The sequence below is a fragment of the Pleurodeles waltl genome, chromosome 7, assembly GCF_031143425.1.
Source record: "Pleurodeles waltl isolate 20211129_DDA chromosome 7, aPleWal1.hap1.20221129, whole genome shotgun sequence".
In the NCBI taxonomy this organism is placed as follows: Eukaryota; Metazoa; Chordata; class Amphibia; order Caudata; family Salamandridae; genus Pleurodeles; species Pleurodeles waltl.
The window spans coordinates 49,240,739-49,259,471 of NC_090446.1; the positions used below are offsets into that span (position 1 = coordinate 49,240,739).

At 44.2% G+C, this 18,733-nt stretch overlaps 1 protein-coding gene across 2 annotated transcripts in view; it reads left to right on the top strand.

The window, feature by feature from the left end:
* The first annotated feature begins 1,330 nt into the window (after positions 1 to 1,330).
* The window catches only part of LOC138303608 (killer cell lectin-like receptor subfamily B member 1B allele C), a 62,073-nt gene continuing 44,670 nt past the window's right edge, over positions 1,331 to 18,733 (top strand). Inside the window, exon 1 of one of the 2 annotated variants that reach the window (XM_069242900.1) lies at positions 1,331 to 1,589. In XM_069242900.1, the coding sequence (XP_069099001.1) occupies positions 1,535 to 1,589 (55 nt within the window). In that variant the 5' untranslated portion in view covers positions 1,331 to 1,534. The remainder of the gene's footprint in view (positions 1,590 to 18,733) is intronic. The other variant, XM_069242901.1, reaches the window with a different exon arrangement.

Consider the following 18,733-nt stretch of genomic DNA (forward strand, 5'->3'; position numbering starts at 1 on the left):
GGTACATCACCACCTGGGGACCTTTATTCCATTGGTCAGAGAAGTGTCTTGGGGCACCCTCACTCAGAGGCTGGTGAACCATAATAAGCTGGACCCTCATTCCACCTTTGGCAGAACACGGCTGGACCTGTGAAAGGATACCAGGTAGGCTAGGCTGACCTGCCACATGTGGCATCCATGACCTGTGAGAGGGACCTGAGGAGGTTGGACCCCCTTCCACTTGAAATCCTATCACAAAAAGATCTCCACAAATCGTAAGACAGATAGCCTTGGTGGCTTTAGGAACATAAAGAAGCTGTAGAGGACATCCCCATTTCATCTGACCAGTCACAACTGGAACTGGACTTTGGTGTTGCTCTTTGTTTGACACCATGAGAGTGTTTGAGTTCTTCCTCAAAGGTCCCCGGGATCTTGGAAGAGTTCTCTTGCGTTTGTTTGGGTTCAAAAAGAAGTTTGGGAATTTCTTCAGAACTTTTGCAGAATTTTAAGTGGACCCATAGTGATAAGTATACTACTGGCAGGTCGGCACCATCAGATTGAATTTCATGTTCATCCCGAGTGAAGATTAGTTTTTTTCCAGAAAAATAACAAGTACCCTTTTCCTATAGGGACTTGAACATTTTTATGATCTTCCCTACTTCCTGGCCCTGGCAGGGCAAATCTACCTGTTGAATCTGACCTTTGCACCATTGTGGTCACCCTCAAATTGTGCCTAGGTCCTGTCCTAACATGACTTTGACTACCATTGGCACAATGCACTTTCTATCGCAATTTTCACTTAAATCTTTAAAATATGGATATCACTTGTTCATCGTATACATTTTTTGTCATTTTGGTGTAATATTGCGTATTACACTTTTCTATAGTTCTATAAATTGGAGTATAATTTTTCTTGTGTTATGGTGTTCATGTTTTAATTGTTTTCGTACTTCTAAATGCTTTACACATTTTTTCTAAGATAAGCCTGTCTGCTATGTGCCACCGATACCAGGGATTGAGCACGGGTTCAAATTACTGAAACCTTTGACTAGACTTAACAAGATAGTGACTTTATGAATGATGGACAACCAGTCTCCACTCGCTCCGAATCCTCATGATATAAAAGGGAACCTTGTGTAGCCAAAGCAATTTACCCTTCAGGTATTGCATATTAAAGTGGACAGAACCAAGGCCTGTACACGCACTTACATCTAGCACCATTTAAAACATATTTTAGTTTTGAAACTTCCCTCACTTCCTGTTCAGAGGTTGTGGGCAGCCCTACTTTATCTTTCATTCTAACTGAGGGCTGGTGGTTTCTGGTTCCTGTGCAAGGTGCAGACAGCAATGGCACAGCCTAACCACTCTGAGAGCTTCCACTAGAGACTCAGACCCTCTGTCAGAAGCAAGTTTTAGAAGTTGAACAACGGAAGGTGAGGACGGATACACAGCCCTGCATTTCCATAGCAGGAGGAAACCAGAGGACGAAGGGGAATACTCATCTCTGCAGGTGAACAGGAAGAGCAAACCAAAGGACGAGGAGGGATACACAGCAATGCATTTCCATAGCAGGAGGAAACCAGAGGACAGACATGAAGATATACTTACAGGTTAGAGGTCCCTTTACTCGTATTACCTTTGCTTTTCTCTGCACCATTTGCACATATTGTGCACCTTACTGGGACAGTCAAGACCATGTCTTTCACTTGGAGGGCCCAGAGAGGGGCTGTGGATGGATATTCTCACCAGGGGATTAATTTTACTGCTGGCACTTAAAGGGGGGGGGGGGGGGGTGTGTGAGAAAGTAGCCTCTTTCTAGCCTTGTTACCCCCACTTTTGGCCTGTTTGTGAGTGTATGTCAGGGTGTTTTTCACTGTTTTCACTGTCTCACTGGGATCCTGATAGCCAGGGCCCAGTGCTCATAGTGAAAACCCTATGTTTTCAGTATGTTTGTTATGTGTCACTGGGACCCTGCTGGTCAGGACCCCATTGCTCATAGGTTTGTCGCCTATATGTATGTGTCACTGAGACACTGCCACACAGGGCCCCAGTGCTCATAAGTGTGCCTGACTGTGTTACCTGTGTAGTGACTAACTGTCTCACTGAGGCTCTGATAACCAGAACCTCAGTGGTTATGCTCTCTCATTACTTTCAAATTGTCACTAACAGGCTAGTGACCAATTTTACCAATTCACATTGGCTTACTGGAACACCCTTATAATTCCCTAGTATATAGTACTAAGGTACCCAGGGTATTGGGGTTCCAGGAGATCCCTATGGGCTGCAGCATTTCTTTTGCCACCCATAGGGAGCTCTGACAATTCTTACACAGGCCTGCCACTGCAGCCTGAGTGAAATAATGCCCACATTATTTCACAGCCATTTTCACTGCACTTAAGTAACTTATAAGTCACCTATATGTCTATCCTTTACCTGGTAAAGGTTAGGTGCAAAGTTACTTAGTGTGTGGGCACCCTGGCACTAGCCAAGGTGCCCCCACATTGTTCAGGGCAAATTCCCCGACTTTGTGAGTGCGTGGACACCATTACATGCATGTACTACACATAGGTCACTACCTATGTGTAGCTTCACAATGGTAACTCCGAATATGGCCATGTAACATGTCTAAGATCATGGAATTGCCCCCTCTATACCATCCTGGCATAGTTGGCACAATTCCATGCTCCCAGTGGTCTGTAGCACCGACCCTGGTACTGCCAAACTGCCTTTTCAGGGGTTACACTGCAGCTGCTGCCAACCCCACAGACAGGCTTCTGCCCTCCTGGGGTCCAGCCAGGACTGGCCTAGGATGGCAGAACAAAGGACTTCCTCAGAGAGGGGGTGTTACACCCTCTCCCTTTGGAAAATGGTGTGAAGGCAGGGGAGGAGTAGCCTCCCCCAGCCTCTGGAAATGCTTTCTTGGGCACAGATGTGCCCAATTCTGCATAAGCCAGTTTACACCGGTTCAGGGACCCCTCAGCCCTGCCTGGGCGCGAAACTGGACAAAGGAAAGGGGAGTGACCACTCCCCTGACCTGCACCTCCCCTGGGAGGTGCCCAGAGCTCCTCCAGTGTGCTCCAGACCTCTGCCATCTTGGAAACAGAGGTGCTGCTGGCACACTGGACTGCTCTGAGTGGCCAGTCCAGGCAGGTGACGTCAGAGACTCCTTCTGATAGGCTCCTTCAGGTGTTGCTAGCCTATCCTCCCTCCTAAGTAGCCAAACCCTCTTTCCTGGCTATTTAGGGTCTCTTTCTTGGGGGATTCCTCAGATAACGAATGCAAGAGCTCATCAGAGTTCCTCTGCATCTCCCTCTTCACCTTCTGCCAAGAAATCGACTGCTGACCGCGCTGGAAGCCTGCAAAACTGCAACAAAGTAGCTAAGACGACTACTGCAACATTGTAACGCCGCTCCTGCTGCCTTCTCAACTGTTTTTCTTGGTGGTGCATCCTGTGGGGGTAGTCTGCCTCCTCTCTGCATCAGAAGCTGCGAAGAAATCTCCCATGGGTCGACGGAATCTTCCCCCTGCTACTGCAGGCACCAAAAAGCTGCATCACGGTCCCTTGGGTCTCCTCTCACGACGACGAGCGAGGTCCCTTGAATCCAGCAAGACTGTCCAAGTGACCCCCACGGTCCAGTGACTCTTCAGTCCAAGTTTGGTGGAGGTAAGTCCTTGCCTCCCCACGCCAGACTGCATTGTTGGTAACCGCGACTTTTGCAACTTCTCCGGCCTCTGTGCACTTCCGGCGGAAATCCTTTGTGCACAGCCAAGCCTGGGTCCACGGCACTCTAACCTGCATTGCACGACTTTCTAAGTTGGTCTCCGGCGACGTGGGACTCCTTTGTGTAACTTCAGGCAAGCACTGTTTCACTTTTCTTCGTAGTGCCTGTTCTGGCACTTCTGCAGGTGCTGCCTGCTTCTGAGAGGGCTCCTTGTCTTGCATGACGTCCCCTCTGTCCCCTGACGAAATTGGCGACATCCTGGTCCATCCTGGGCCACAGCAGCATCCCAAAATGCTAACCGCACGACTTGCAGCTAGCAAGGCTTGTTGGCGTCCATCCGGCCGGAAAACACTTCTGCACGACTCTCCACGGCGTGGGGGATCCATCCTCTAATAGGGGAAGTCTCTAGCCCTTGTCGTTCCTGCAGAAACCACAGCTTCTTCAGTCCAGTAGAAGCTTCTTTGCACCAACAGCTGGCATTTCTTGGGCATCTGCCCATCTCCGACTTGCTTGTGACTTTTGGACTCGGTCCCCTTGTTCCACAGGTACCCTCGACTGGAAATCCATCGTTGTTGCATTGCTGGTTTGTGTCTTTCCTGCATTATTCCTCTACCACGACTTCTAAGTCTTTGGGGGAACTTTAGTGCACTTTGCACTCACTTTTCAGGGTCTTGGGGTGGGGTATTTTTCTAACCCTTGCTATTTTCTAATAGTCCCAGCGACCCTCTACAAGGTCACATAGGTTTGGGGTCCATTCGTGGTTCGCATTCCACTTTTGGAGTATATGGTTTGTGTTGCCCCTATCCCTATGTGCTTCCATTGCATCCTATTCTAATTTTACACTGTTTGCACTGTTTTCTAAGACTATACTGCATATTTTCGGTATTGTGTACATATATCTTGTGTATATTTCTTATCCTCATACTGAGGGTATTCACTGAGATACTTTTGGCATATTGTCATAAAAATAAAGTACCTTTATTTTTAGTATAACTGTGTATTGTGTTTTCTTATGATATTGTGCATATGGCATTTGTGGTACTGTAGTAGCTTCACACGTCTCCTAGTTCAGCCTAAGCTGCTCTGCTAAGCTACCATTATCTATCAGCCTAAGCTGCTAGACACCCTATACACTAATAAGGGATACCTGGGCCTGGTGCAAGGTGTAAGTACCCCTTGGTACTCACTACAAACCAGTCCAGCCTCCTACATTGGTTGTGCAGCGGTGGGATAAGTGCTTTGAGACTACTTACCACTCTTGACATTGCACTTTTCATAAGAGAAAAATATACAAAACAAGTTCAGTGTGTGTACACATTGCTAAAAAGTTTTGCATTCACTCTTTTCACTCTTTTCTAAGTGCTGAAAAGTACTTCTAAACTTTCTAAAAAGTTCTAAAAAGTTAAAAAAGTTTTTTTTTCTGTCTTTCTAAAAGTTCTGAAAAACTTTTTCTTCACTTTTTCTATCACTTAACTCTTTCTAAAAATGTCTGGCACAGGCCAAAATGTTGATCTGTCCAAGATTGCATATGATCACCTTAGCTGGAAAGGAGCAAGGAGTCTCTGCATAGAAAGAGGTTTGAGTGTAGGGAAGAATCCTTCTTTGGAACTGTTACTTAACATGCTTAGAGAACAAGATAAGGCCACAATGACCACATCTGTTGAAAAAGTAGTTAATGGTTCCCAATCTGATCCAGGGACTCCCCTAGAGAAAGATTCAGGAAGAAAACCAGTATCAGACAGCCTAGCAGGGTTGAAGAAGATGCAGAGTCACACCATACAGATAGTGTGGTCTCTCATCACAGTAGGAGTAGACATTCACCTCAGTTAGAGGAGATCCTCTCACATTATACTGTTAGTAAACTTGTTAAGGTTCCCTCTGTTAGGGACAGGTCTCCTTCTGTCCATTCTCATCACACTTCTGTTTCTAGGCGTGTCCCTCCCACCCACCCTGATGACAGAGTGTTAGAAAGGGAGCTCAATAGATTGAGAGTGGAGGAATCCAGGCTGAAGCTTAAGCAGCAACAGCTGGATTTAGATAGGCAGTCTCTAGAAGTAGAAAGAGAAAGACAGAAATTGGGTTTAGAAACCCATGGTGGCAGCAGCAGTATTCCCCATAGTCATCCTGTAAAAGAGCATGATTCCAGGAATCTGCACAAGATAGTTCCCCCTTATAAGGAGGGGGATGACATTAACAAGTGGTTTGCTGCACTTGAGAGGGCTTGTGTTGTTCAAGATGTCCCTCAAAGGCAGTGGGCTGCTATCCTATGGCTATCATTTAGTGGTAAGGGTAGGGATAGACTCCTTACTGTGAAAGAAAGTGATGCCAACAGTTTCACTATTCTTAAGAATGCACTCCTTGATGGTTATGGCTTAACAACTGAACAATACAGGATAAAGTTCAGAGAGACCAAAAAGGAGTCTTCACAAGATTGGGTTGATTTCATTGACCATTCAGTGAAGTCCTTGGAAGGGTGGTTACATGGCAGTAAAGTGACTGACTATGAAGGCCTGTATAAATTGATCCTGAGAGAGCATATTCTTAATAATTGTGTGTCAGATTTGTTGCACCAGTACTTGGTAGACTCTGATCTGACCTCTCCCCAAGAATTGGGAAAGAAGGCAGACAAATGGGTCAGAACAAGGGTGAACAGAAAAGTTCATACAGGGGGTGACAAAGATGGCAAGAAGAAGGATGGTAAGCCTTCAGAGAAAGATGGTGAACAATCTCAAGATAAGCATGGGGATAAGGGTAAAACCAAAGATCCCACTTCAAATCTTAAACACTCTTCAGGGGGTGGGGACAAAACTAATTCTTCCTCTTCTTCTCAACCCACACAATTTAAAAAGCCTTGGTGCTTTGTGTGTAAAAATAGAGGCCATAGGCCAGGGGATAAGTCCTGTCCAGGTAAACCCCCTGAGCCTACCACCACTAATACATCAAGCTCTAGTGCCCCTAGCAGTAGTGGTACTAGTGGTGGGACTGCTGGCAACAGTCAAGCAAAGGGTGTAGTTGGGTTCACTTATGGGTCCATAGTAGAAACTGGGGTAATCAGTCCCAAGACAGTTTCTGTCACACCTAGTGGCACTGGCCTTGCCACACTGGCTGCTTGTCCCCTTACAATGGATAAGTACAGGCAGACAGTTTCAATAAATGGTGTTGAGGCCTTGGCCTACAGGGACACAGGTGCCAGTTTCACCTTGGTGACTGAAAACCTAGTGGCTCCTGAACAACACATCATTGGACAACAGTATAAGATTATTGATGTCCATAACTCCACTAAGTTTCTTCCCTTAGCTATAATTCAGTTTAGTTGGGGTGGAGTTAATGGCCCTAAGCAGGTGGTGGTATCACCTAGCTTACCTGTAGACTGTCTCTTAGGTAATGACCTATAGGCCTCAGGGTGGGCTGATGTAGAGTTTTATGCCCATGCAGCCATGCTGGGCATCCCTGAGGAATTGTTCCCTCTCATTTCTACTGAAATGAAAAAGCAAAGGAGAGAAGGCCTGAAAACTCAGGATCCCTCTCCATCAACAGGTAAAAAGGGTATCACAGTATCCCCTAACCACCCTACCATTCAGGATACCATTCCTGTGGTGGGAGAAACCTCTCCTGGGGTGGCACCTGTTCCAAGGGAATCATCAGCTGGCAAAGCTGGACTCCCTGAGGTAGAAGTACCTCTCTGTGGGATAACTAACATTGGTGAGAAAAAGAGCACCATTTTAGTTAACATGGAGCATCCCTCCAACCCTCCCAGAGAAACTTCAGTGCAGAAACCCTGCACTGCCTCACAACACTTAGGACAGCATCCCTGCCCTAGTGTGGAGCTCATAGGACAGCATCCCTGCCCTGCTCCAACTCAAGAGAAACAGCATCCCTGTTCTCTCTTCCAGCCATATGGACAAAGTTTTTGCCCAGCTATGGCTTTTCTGAGACAGCATCCCTGTCTGGCATTTCCATCACTACAAATAGGTTCAGTGGACAATTCCCACTGCTCTAAACTAAAACTTACTGATAGAAACTCTGAAAATACATCTTCACATTGTTGCTTAGCTAAAAAACTTCAAACAGGGTGGTTTACATCCCCACAGGGAAGTAACCATATAGTGGATGATAAAGGGAGTAACCAGTCTATTGCAGAGCTACTCTCTACTTATCACCACTTAGACAATAAAGTCTCAACTGGCCAAGGTTAGCCTTATTGTCCTTCGTTTGGGGGGGGGTTGTGTGAGAAAGTAGCCTCTTTCTAGCCTTGTTACCCCCACTTTTGGCCTGTTTGTGAGTGTATGTCAGGGTGTTTTTCACTGTTTTCACTGTCTCACTGGGATCCTGATAGCCAGGGCCCAGTGCTCACAGTGAAAACCCTATGTTTTCAGTATGTTTGTTATGTGTCACTGGGACCCTGCTGGTCAGGACCCCAGTGCTCATAGGTTTGTGGCCTATATGTATGTGTCACTGGGACCCTGCCACACAGGGCCCCAGTGCTCATAAATGTGCCTGACTGTGTTACCTGTGTAGTGACTAACTGTCTCACTGAGGCTCTGCTAACCAGAACCTCAGTGGTTATGCTCTCTCATTACTTTCAAATTGTCACTAACAGGCTAGTGACCAATTTTACCAATTCACATTGGCTTACTGGAACACCCTTATAATTCCCTAGTATATGGTACTAAGGTACCCAGGGTATTGGGGTTGCAGGAGATCCCTATGGGCTGCAGCATTTCTTTTGCCACCCATAGGGAGCTCTGACAATTCTTACACAGGCCTGCCACTGCAGTCTGAGTGAAATAATGCCCACATTATTTCACAGCCATTTTCACTGCACTTAAGTAACTTATAAGTCACCTATATGTCTATCCTTTACCTGGTAAAGGTTAGGTGCAAAGTTACTTAGTGTGTGGGCACCCTGGCACTAGCCAAGGTGCCCCCACATTGTTCAGGGCAAATTCCCCGACTTTGTGAGTGCGGGGACACCATTACATGCGTGTACTACACATAGGTCACTACCTATGTGTAGCTTCACAATGGTAACTCCGAATATGGCCATGTAACATGTCTAAGATCATGGAATTGCCCCCTCTATACCATCCTGGCATAGTTGGCACAATTCCATGCTCCCAGTGGTCTGTAGCACAGACCCTGGTACTGCCAAACTGCCTTTTCAGGGGTTACACTGCAGCGGCTGCTGCTCCCAACCCCACAGACAGGTTTCTGCCCTCCTGGGGTCCAGCCAGGCCTGGCCCAGGATGGCAGAACAAAGGACTTCCTCAGAGAGGGGGTGTTACACCCTCTCCCTTTGGAAAATGGTGTGAAGGCAGGGGAGGAGTAGCCTCCCCCAGCCTCTGGAAATGCTTTCTTGGGCACAGATGTGCCCAATTCTGCATAAGCCAGTTTACACCGGTTCAGGGACCCCTCAGCCCTGCCTGGCCACGAAACTGGACAAAGGAAAGGGGAGTGACCACTCCCCTGACCTGCACCTCCCCTGGGAGGTGCCCAGAGCTCCTCCAGTGTGCTCCAGACCTCTGCCATCTTGGAAACAGAGGTGCTGCTGGCACACTGGACTGCTCTGAGTGGCCAGTCCAGGCAGGTGACGTCAGAGACTCCTTCTGATAGGCTCCTTCAGGTGTTGCTAGCCTATCCTCCCTCCTAAGTAGCCAAACCCTCTTTTCTGGCTATTTAGGGTCTCTTTCTTGGGGGATTCCTCAGATAACGAATGCAAGAGCTCACCAGAGTTCCTCTGCATCTCCCTCTTCACCTTCTACCAAGAAATCAACTGCTGACCGCGCTGGAAGCCTGCAAAACTGCAACAAAGTAGCTAAGATGACTACTGCAACATTGTAACGCCGCTCCTGCTGCCTTCTCAACTGTTTTTCTTGGTGGTGCATCCTGTGGGGGTAGTCTGCCTCCTCTCTGCATCAGAAACTGCGAAGAAATCTCCCGTGGGTCGACGGAATCTTCCCCCTGCTACTGCAGGCACCAAAAAGCTGCATCACGGTCCCTTGGGTCTCCTCTCACGACGACGAGCGAGGTCCCTTGAATCCAGAAAGACTGTCCAAGTGACCCCCACGGTCCAGTGACTCTTCAGTCCAAGTTTGGTGGAGGTAAGTCCTTGCCTCCCCACGCCAGACTGCATTGTTGGTAACCGCGACTTTTGCAACTTCTCCGGCCTCTGTGCACTTCCGGCGGAAATCCTTTGTGCACAGCCAAGCCTGGGTCCACGGCACTCTAACCTGCATTGCACGACTTTCTAAGTTGGTCTCCGGCGACGTGGGACTCCTTTGTGTAACTTCAGGCAAGCACCGTTTCACTTTTCTTCGTAGTGCCTGTTCTGGCACTTCTGCGGGTGCTGCCTGCTTCTGAGAGGGCTCCTTGTCTTGCTCGGCGTCCCCTCTGTCCCCTGACGAAATTGGCGACATTCTGGTCCATCCTGGGCCACAGCAGCATCCCAAAATGCTAACCGCACGACTTGCAGCTAGCAAGGCTTGTTTGCGTCCATCCGGCCGGAAAACACTTCTGCACGACTCTCCACGGCGAGGGGGATCCATCCTCCAAAAGGGGAAGTCTCTAGCCCTTGTCGTTCCTGCAGAAACCACAGCTTCTTCAATCCAGTAGAAGTTTCTTTGCACCAACAGCTGGCATTTCTTGGGCATCTGCCCATCTCCGACTTGCTTGTGACTTTTGGACTCGGTCCCCTTGTTCCACAGGTACCCTCGACTGGAAATCCATCGTTGTTGCATTGCTGGTTTGTGTCTTTCCTGCATTATTCCTCTACCACGACTTCTAAGTCTTTGGGGGAACTTTAGTGCACTTTGCACTCACTTTTCAGGGTCTTGGGGTGGGGTATTTTTCTAACCCTTGCTATTTTCTAATAGTCCCAGCGACCCTCTACAAGGTCACATAGGTTTGGGGTCCATTCGTGGTTCGCATTCCACTTTTGGAGTATATGGTTTGTGTTGCCCCTATCCCTATGTGCTTCCATTGCATCCTATTGTAATTTTACACTGTTTGCACTGTTTTCTAAGACTATACTGCATATTTTCGGTATTGTGTACATATATCTTGTGTATATTTCTTATCCTCATACTGAGGGTATTCACTGAGATACTTTTGGCATATTGTCATAAAAATAAAGTACCTTTATTTTTAGTATAACTGTGTATTGTGTTTTCTTATGATATTGTGCATATGGCATTTGTGGTACTGTAGTAGCTTCACACGTCTCCTAGTTCAGCCTAAGCTGCTCTGCTAAGCTACCATTATCTATCAGCCTAAGCTGCTAGACACCCTATACACTAATAAGGGATACCTGGGCCTGGTGCAAGGTGTAAGTACCCCTTGGTACTCACTACAAACCAGTCCAGCCTCCCACAGGGGGGCAAGGATGAAGAGTGTTACATGATTGTCATCAAGTTTCTGTTTACAGAGGAGTTGGGGCTATCTGTCTTTCCAACCCTTTTTTAGTTCCTGTTGAAAATCTAATACGTAGATATCAGGATTCTGGGTCTCCGGTGGACTCCATCTCCATATAACATTTTCACGCCTTTGAGAGACCAGTGGTGTTGCCCGCATCCCAAAAAAAGCCGTGAGGAAACCTCAGTCTGTGAAAATATTTTGTGAATACAGAGACATTCAATGACAACCTTATCATCCATAAAAATACCCCACTTCTCTAGTTCATCTTTTACGTGGCGTTGTTCTTCTGGGTCCTGCAGTGCTGAGAGCACACTCAGCATGTAGGTTCTTGTTGACTAAAAATCCATTGAAAGGTTTAAGGCCAATACACTTGGGTAAAATGGAAATTCATGGCAGATTCAAGATGAATGTGGCACTTTCGACTATAGGATAGAGTTCTAGAACAGAGGGAGCTTGGCATCTTGAGTTTTCAGCTTGTGTCCTTGTTAGTTTACTCTATATGAATACTCAGGTAGGAGGCTGCCTTGTGTCCAAAAATAGTTCATGTTTACACAGTGTGTACCTCACCCTTCCCAGTAATGCTATGGCATTAGGGAAACAAAACAGCCATACGGGAAAAGGCTGTGCTTAATAGAGTAGTGAAACTAACATATTCACATCATAAAGCTACGGCAATGAGGAACATAAGAGGAAAAGAATATCATCTCTTAATAATATTTGCATGCTAAAGTGATGTATGCATGTATCCCTTCCTGCTTCTGGATTTCCCACATTTCACTTCACTGACCATGGCTGGATTCAATAAACAGGCAAAGTTAGATCTAGACTATTGGTTTCTCCTGGTGCAGTTCTGTTGATTCAAAAGAGTAGGAGATAAAGGCATCTCCATACACAGAGGCCTGAAACAGAGGCCACTGACACCAGACCTGATTCACTGTCCTCAAGATTTTCTTCACTTTGAGCGGATGCTGTCTGCCCACCCCTCCTCTTCATGTCCTATTTCCCATCACCTAAAAGAGAAACGTGTGACCCGTTCTCTTCATACTGTCTGAACAGCAAGAAAATTAACAGTTTTAGCTCTCCCTGCACTGTTTCCAGTGTTATAAGAATCCACAACTCCCCATAATAGCATCGTACCTGGAAGGGAAAGACAGAATAAAAGTTCAGTTTTGTTCTGTGAAATTCCTGTTCTCTGTTTGCCTATGAACATGGTCCACGACTCCATGCTGCTTGATACAATGGGGTTCTTTTTTCACCATCCTCAAAACAGGAAGCTGCATTAGTTTATAGGGCTGAAGACTGCTTCCATTATATTTCATTTAACTGTTGTGAATGGTTTAAGTACTATTCTTACAAAAATCTTAAACAGTTTGCTAGTCAAAGGAAGAGAGAGACTGGAAAAGGTCATATTCATAACAGAATACAAAAAAGTGATAAATGGAATGCTTGAATTAATCTGAGCCAGGATTAATTACCCTGGGCCGCATCTCAGTCTATCATTATTTTGCACACCATGCCACCACAGTCTGGACCCAGCCATAAGCATTCTTGACACTGCTACCATAGGAACAGTCCATCCTGAACTGCCAGACCAGATCCTTCTTAATCCAGAACACAAACAACCCATGACCATTGTCACACTAGTGATAGGCTCATCAGTGGGGTATAGCTTGGTTCCAGTGACACAGTGTACACGGGCCCACCTCTAGGCACACCCCTCCTACTTAGGGCCACACTAAAGTATACAAAAAAGTGATGGATAGAAGTCTTGAATTAAACTCAGCCACTGGTAATTTCCCAAGGTTGCATCACATTCCATTGCAATTTTGCACAACATACATTCTCAGATTGGACCCAACTATATGCAAATCAGTCTTGACTCTGCTCCAATCGGAATAGGCCAACCCAAACTACCATGCCAGGTCCTCCCTGAACCAGAACATAGGCATCCCAGGACTGGTTTTGCACTAGTTATACCTGAGATTAAATCTGCATTTCATCTATTGCTTTTTTGCATAAGTTAGTATGTCACCCCACGTTCATAATGTCCTAAGGAGAATTGTTTATTTATTTAAGTGTAGTTCTGTACAGTGCAAATAAGGCTGAAGGGGCATGAGATATCTTTACAAATACCTTCACTTAAAGTAACTGGAAAATGTCAGTTTTTTAGTTTAAAATATTACATTTAAAGTGACAATTTTTACCAAACTTTAACGTCAATTTAACCTGTGATTTAAAGTAAAGTCACATATTATTACCACACGTAACAACAACGTTACTTCAACCTTTGTTTTTTTCTATGAATTTCTAGTGTTATTTTACATAAGGTAAGATTTTATTACCATACATAACTATGCCAGCCTCCACTGTGCACGTCCTTCATCCATTTCCTATGGTAAGTAGGTCCCAGCTATAATTAGTCTATTTATTTGTATATTACCCTGTGGCGGTCACCGGACTGTAGTTATAGTTAGGTTAGCATTCCCATAGGAAATAGTTTTTTGTGTTGCTAATAATTTTTGCACCATTTGACAAATCTCTACTAAACATTCCAAAACAGTGCTCTTTTTGCCTAGTTTGTGCATGGAAAGTTTCAGAGTAATCCATCAAGGGGGGAGGGTGGTGTTGAGAAAAAGGGGGGGTTCAAAACACAAATTACCCTTGCATTTTCCACAGTCTTCTTCATCAAGGGCTATATCAAAAGCTGCTGAATAGAATTACACCAAATTTAGAAGGAAGGCCGATCTTGGTACACAACTTGTGTTTTAATGCTTTTATGAACATTCCTATTGAGTTTATGGATGTGGTCTGGCAGGATGCCAAACACCAATTTGTCTTTATATGGCAAATGTTTAGAAATAATGTACCCTCTTGATTTAAATACATTTGAAATATAAGGTGCTCATATTACATCGACCACAAAGTTCGAGATCTGTGGTTCACCAGTATTCATGCTGTTATTAACTATGATCAATAAATTCATATCAGGCTTTTCTTTTATTTTTTATATAATCTTTTACATGGTTTACTTGGCATTAATGCTCTATTTATAAATTATGTCGTCTTCAGAGCTATTTTGTGAGATGCAATTATTGCTTGGAGAATGCTTTACCATTTTGTATGGACATTGCAGATTTCTGATCTGGTCTGTAGGCTATTGTGGATAATTCAGAGTTAAACCATTGCTGTGCAAGGCAAATCTAAATGGTTTTCTTAGATTCCTTTTATTTAGCACGTCATTGGCACATCATGCATAGTTGTGTTCTGTTTATAAGATAACATTTTTCTAATAGTAACCTCCTGTGGGGTGATTCATAATCATTTTCTGATAAGCATTTCAATAATACATTTAATATTAGCTACTAAAATCCAGCTCTTATGTTGACGAGACCACCACATATAATTATTTGAATTATCCAACTTTTTGGACAGCTGATAATTGAAGAAGGTGAGGTACAGTGAGTCACTTACATGTCCTACCTTGATTGAGACAACAATACAATGCTTAACATAACAAATGACAGGAATGTAAGTTATAGGGGTGCTTGGATTGCCCCACTAATATTGATGAAGTGGGTTGTCTTATCAGGGTGTTTTCTACTGTGATCAAGTGGCGCTTTATTGCTTCAACATAAATCATTGCCTTTTCTCCTCCCTCATTAGATTTCCCTTCTGTTGCATTAGATCATCAATTCCCCGTCTCATGTCTTTGACATTTCCATGTAAGTTTGAGCTCGAGGACTTTGGAGTTAAAGTAGCCGGTTAATATAAAGTAGGATTCCACATGTGTATGCTAAGTTGTATTCTAAACAGATAAAAGTTTTAATCTTTATATACTATAGTTCTTTATGCTTTGAGACTGATGAAGATTGCTGAAATGAAGCTCAGGGGAAATAAATTAAGACTCATCTGAAATGCATTTCAATGAACCATCAATAAATCTGCCTCTCAAATGGTAATGTACGGGGAAGTGAGTACTGGTGCACTCAGGTATATGCAAGGAGTGGTTTGTCATAACTTGTAAAAATGCAGTACGTATAAGTCTACACATAAGTTAACAAAAATGAAATCAAAATAAATGTCTGCCGATCTGAGTCACTCTCCAAGTAAAGACGTTTAAATGAAGTATGACTTGTTTGGCTGCCTGCTTGCTTTCAATGTATAATGGAGATGTAATGGTTCTTAATTGGATTATATTGAGTATTTATGACATTAGATTGTTCATACAAATGCATCATAGCATTTGGTATTAAAATACACATCTTTTTTCTTGCATTTTGATAACTTTAGATCAAAATGAAAATATATCCTACATTTATTGTTTGGTCTTCTGCAGCCCTTTACAGGTTATGGCTTCCCTGTGATAATTTTCCTAGGTCACAATTATTGGATTCAATTGTATTTACTTGCTGCAATGACTTTGTCACCAATTTTACTTCAACCAAACAATCTATCTGAACGCTGCACTGGGTGCCCAGGAGGACTAAAATGTCAATATTCGTTGCCGGGGCAGCATAAAATTGCTGCAATTGAATTGCATCTAAGTCCAGCAATTGCATCAATATAAAGAACCGTTTTTTATGCCTGCCTACCTGCCAGGAACTGACTGTGCAGAATAACTTCTCCCGCTCACTTTCTCACTGATTTACACAATGAGATGGACACTTTTTTGGTGATCCTAATTTTGCAAACCCAATAGTTGGTTTGTAAATTGATCAAGCTACAAAAAAGAAAATGTGTTGTTTTCCTTTTGTAATTTATATGAATTAATTATGCGTGGTTAACAGCTGAAGGGACCCAAATGCTTTCAATTCTTTCATATATTTTTTGTTGTTTACTTTTATTCTATGAAAGAGAACAGAGAAATCAAAAATCCAAGCTGCAGTCTTAAATATGTGTTTGTGATTATCCAGCCATTCTGTATTCTTCCTCAGAAAATTGCTGTTAATTTACTTTGTTTTCCTTCTCTACTGCCAAAATATTAATGTAAGTATTTCTTGCTTGCATTTGCTTTAGCAAATCGTCATGGTACCACCTCTGTGTGTGTGTTGAATAAATGAATTAAATTAATTATGCACAATTTGGACTCTGGATAAATTATGAAATTCCAAAGTGACCGACATATGAACAAGGCAGTGCTGTGAATTGTAGGCAAAGTGAATGACATAAAATACTGCACTTCAAGATACAACAGCACGCATGACAGGTAACATGTGTGACACAGCTGCAACACAAGGACCTCAACCTCATGGACTTTTATTCCAATCCACTGGCCAGAATAATAAGATCCATGGTTGAAATTGTCTCTTTATATGGACAAACGATTGTCAAATTACTTTATCTCAAGCTTGAATGTCTTCAGTGGAATAGTGAGATAATAGAATCATCAAAGGAGAGGATCCATATGTGGTGAAACTTCATGCAGATTCTAGTCTTGACTAATGACGTGCAAGTCCTCAATTAAAACAATAATTATGGGCTGTCAAGTTGTTGACATGATCTTCATAAAATGATGTAAATGTTCTTGGGGGATTTTACTGGTTTCATCAATACTGTAGAGCTAATCTATGAGAGGCCTGAGTCCCTGAAGTGTCCCTTTTTGTGATGCTACAGTGGCTTAAACCTCTCAACCATATCCATGACGCCACGCAAAGCCACTGTGCGTGGCTTTGAATGAACTCATACATATGGAATAAGGCAAAGCAGTGCAAGACTCTGCATTGCCTTTCTCTGCACGGGGATGCGTTTCATGGGCGCTGCACTGGGTGTTCGTACACCAAAACCTTACACCTCCCGAGGTAAGGCGTAACAAGGAGAAATATTTGTATTTCTCCTCATCTTTTCCTCTTTCCATGTCTGCTACATTCTGCACCACACATAGAAGGAGGATAAAGTCTCTCAGGATTGTCTTTAAAGAGGAAGGTGCCCCTTCCAGCTCTGAAACAGTCCTGCATGCAATGCAGGCCCCCTTGCACTAAGGTGCAGGGGTGCCTGCGTTGGCGCTAGGCTACTTAAAAGACACCAACGTGGAGGGGGAGGAAAGGAATACACTGCATTGCATAAATAGGGTGCATTCCTGCCCTTTCAGTTTGGCACAGGGCATGGCAGCAAGATGAATTGACCTGCTGCCCTGTGCCAAAACCCGGTAACCAAGGGCCTAAGACTTCTGCTTTGCTAATGACGTGGTGCAGAATAGTGACCTATTTGCTATTACCAAGTTGCCTGGAAAGCTGGGGCTGCCCTCCTCCAGCATTGACATCCTCATTGCTTTTAGTTGTTTAAACTCTTGCAAATAAAACTGAACAATATAAAGTGGATGCAGAGTCCACATGGTGTAGTCAAGAAAATGCCCTGAAAATGTGTTTTCTCTTCAATTATGTCTTAGTACATGAAGGAGATCTCACCACTGCTAAGCAGGAAGGAAGCATGAAACTCTCTAGACATGCAGGCAGGAAAGACAAATTTGAGGTCAGTCAATTTCAGGGAAATCAGTGGGTCTGTTTTGCTACACGGGAGCAGAGAGGGCTGAGGGTTTGAAAGTTAGAGAACTATGGTCTTACTCAGTGAGAAAGTACAGACACTGGAAAGCGAGGATGAGTCCTAAGGTAGGGTGTCATTTTACAACTGGAAGAAGAGATAATGCTGAGCCATAAATAAATAGAGGGGCCTATTATATCAAAGGTTTTATGTCGACCTTGAGCACGCATGGTAATGCAAGAGTGATGCAAAACCGAGATGAGATTTACAAAGGCACACAAGAGTGGCCCTGCGGTGCTTGGTAAATCTGAAGTATAGCAAGGCATTACTCTTCCCCCTGGAGGCGTTCGACGAGTGGACGGGTGTTCCCACACATCCAACCATGGACTTTGGCGCATTAACATATTTACTATGAGTGGTAGGCCTGGGTAAGCATCACAATGCTGTGCCTTGCCAGGGGAGATGTAACGAGGAGACAAATCTATATTTCTCCTCTTTTTTTCCCTCTTTCTATGTCAGCTGCATTCTGCAATACACCTAGAAAGAGGAAAGAGGCTCAAAAGATCGTTTTTGTGCAGGAATGTGCTCCTTCTTGCACAAAAATGATCCTGCCTGCAACTCAGGCACCCTTGCACCATGAGCAAGGGTCCCTGCATTGGCGCTATGCACCCAAACATGCACCAGCACAGACAGAGCACAGGAAGGCCCCATATCTTGGTGATGTGGCATGTTTCTCCCTTTCACGCAGTGCAGTGACTTGTCATGCTGTGTAGTGTTGCATTGTGTTACATGAATAGCTGATATATAAGCCGACTGTGTCCAGGGCAGGTCATCATGTGTCTCACAAGATCCCTTCAATGACGGGGCAGGAGCATTAAATGCGGCACAGGTCTTGTGGGTGGAGTCAGTGCTGAGGTGAAATTTATGAAATCTATAAAAGGGGACATTGGGTAAGTGAATTCTATCAGCATTAGACATGAAAAAACCTACAGATGCCGGCCTTTAGCAAGGGATTTAACCATAACACAATTATAATCATACTATTAATTTCATAAAGAGTTTTGGGCTACCACGTTTCTTAGAAGCAACATTCATTTTATATTTCCAAATAGACCAGATTCCAGTTCTTATAATAGTTTGAC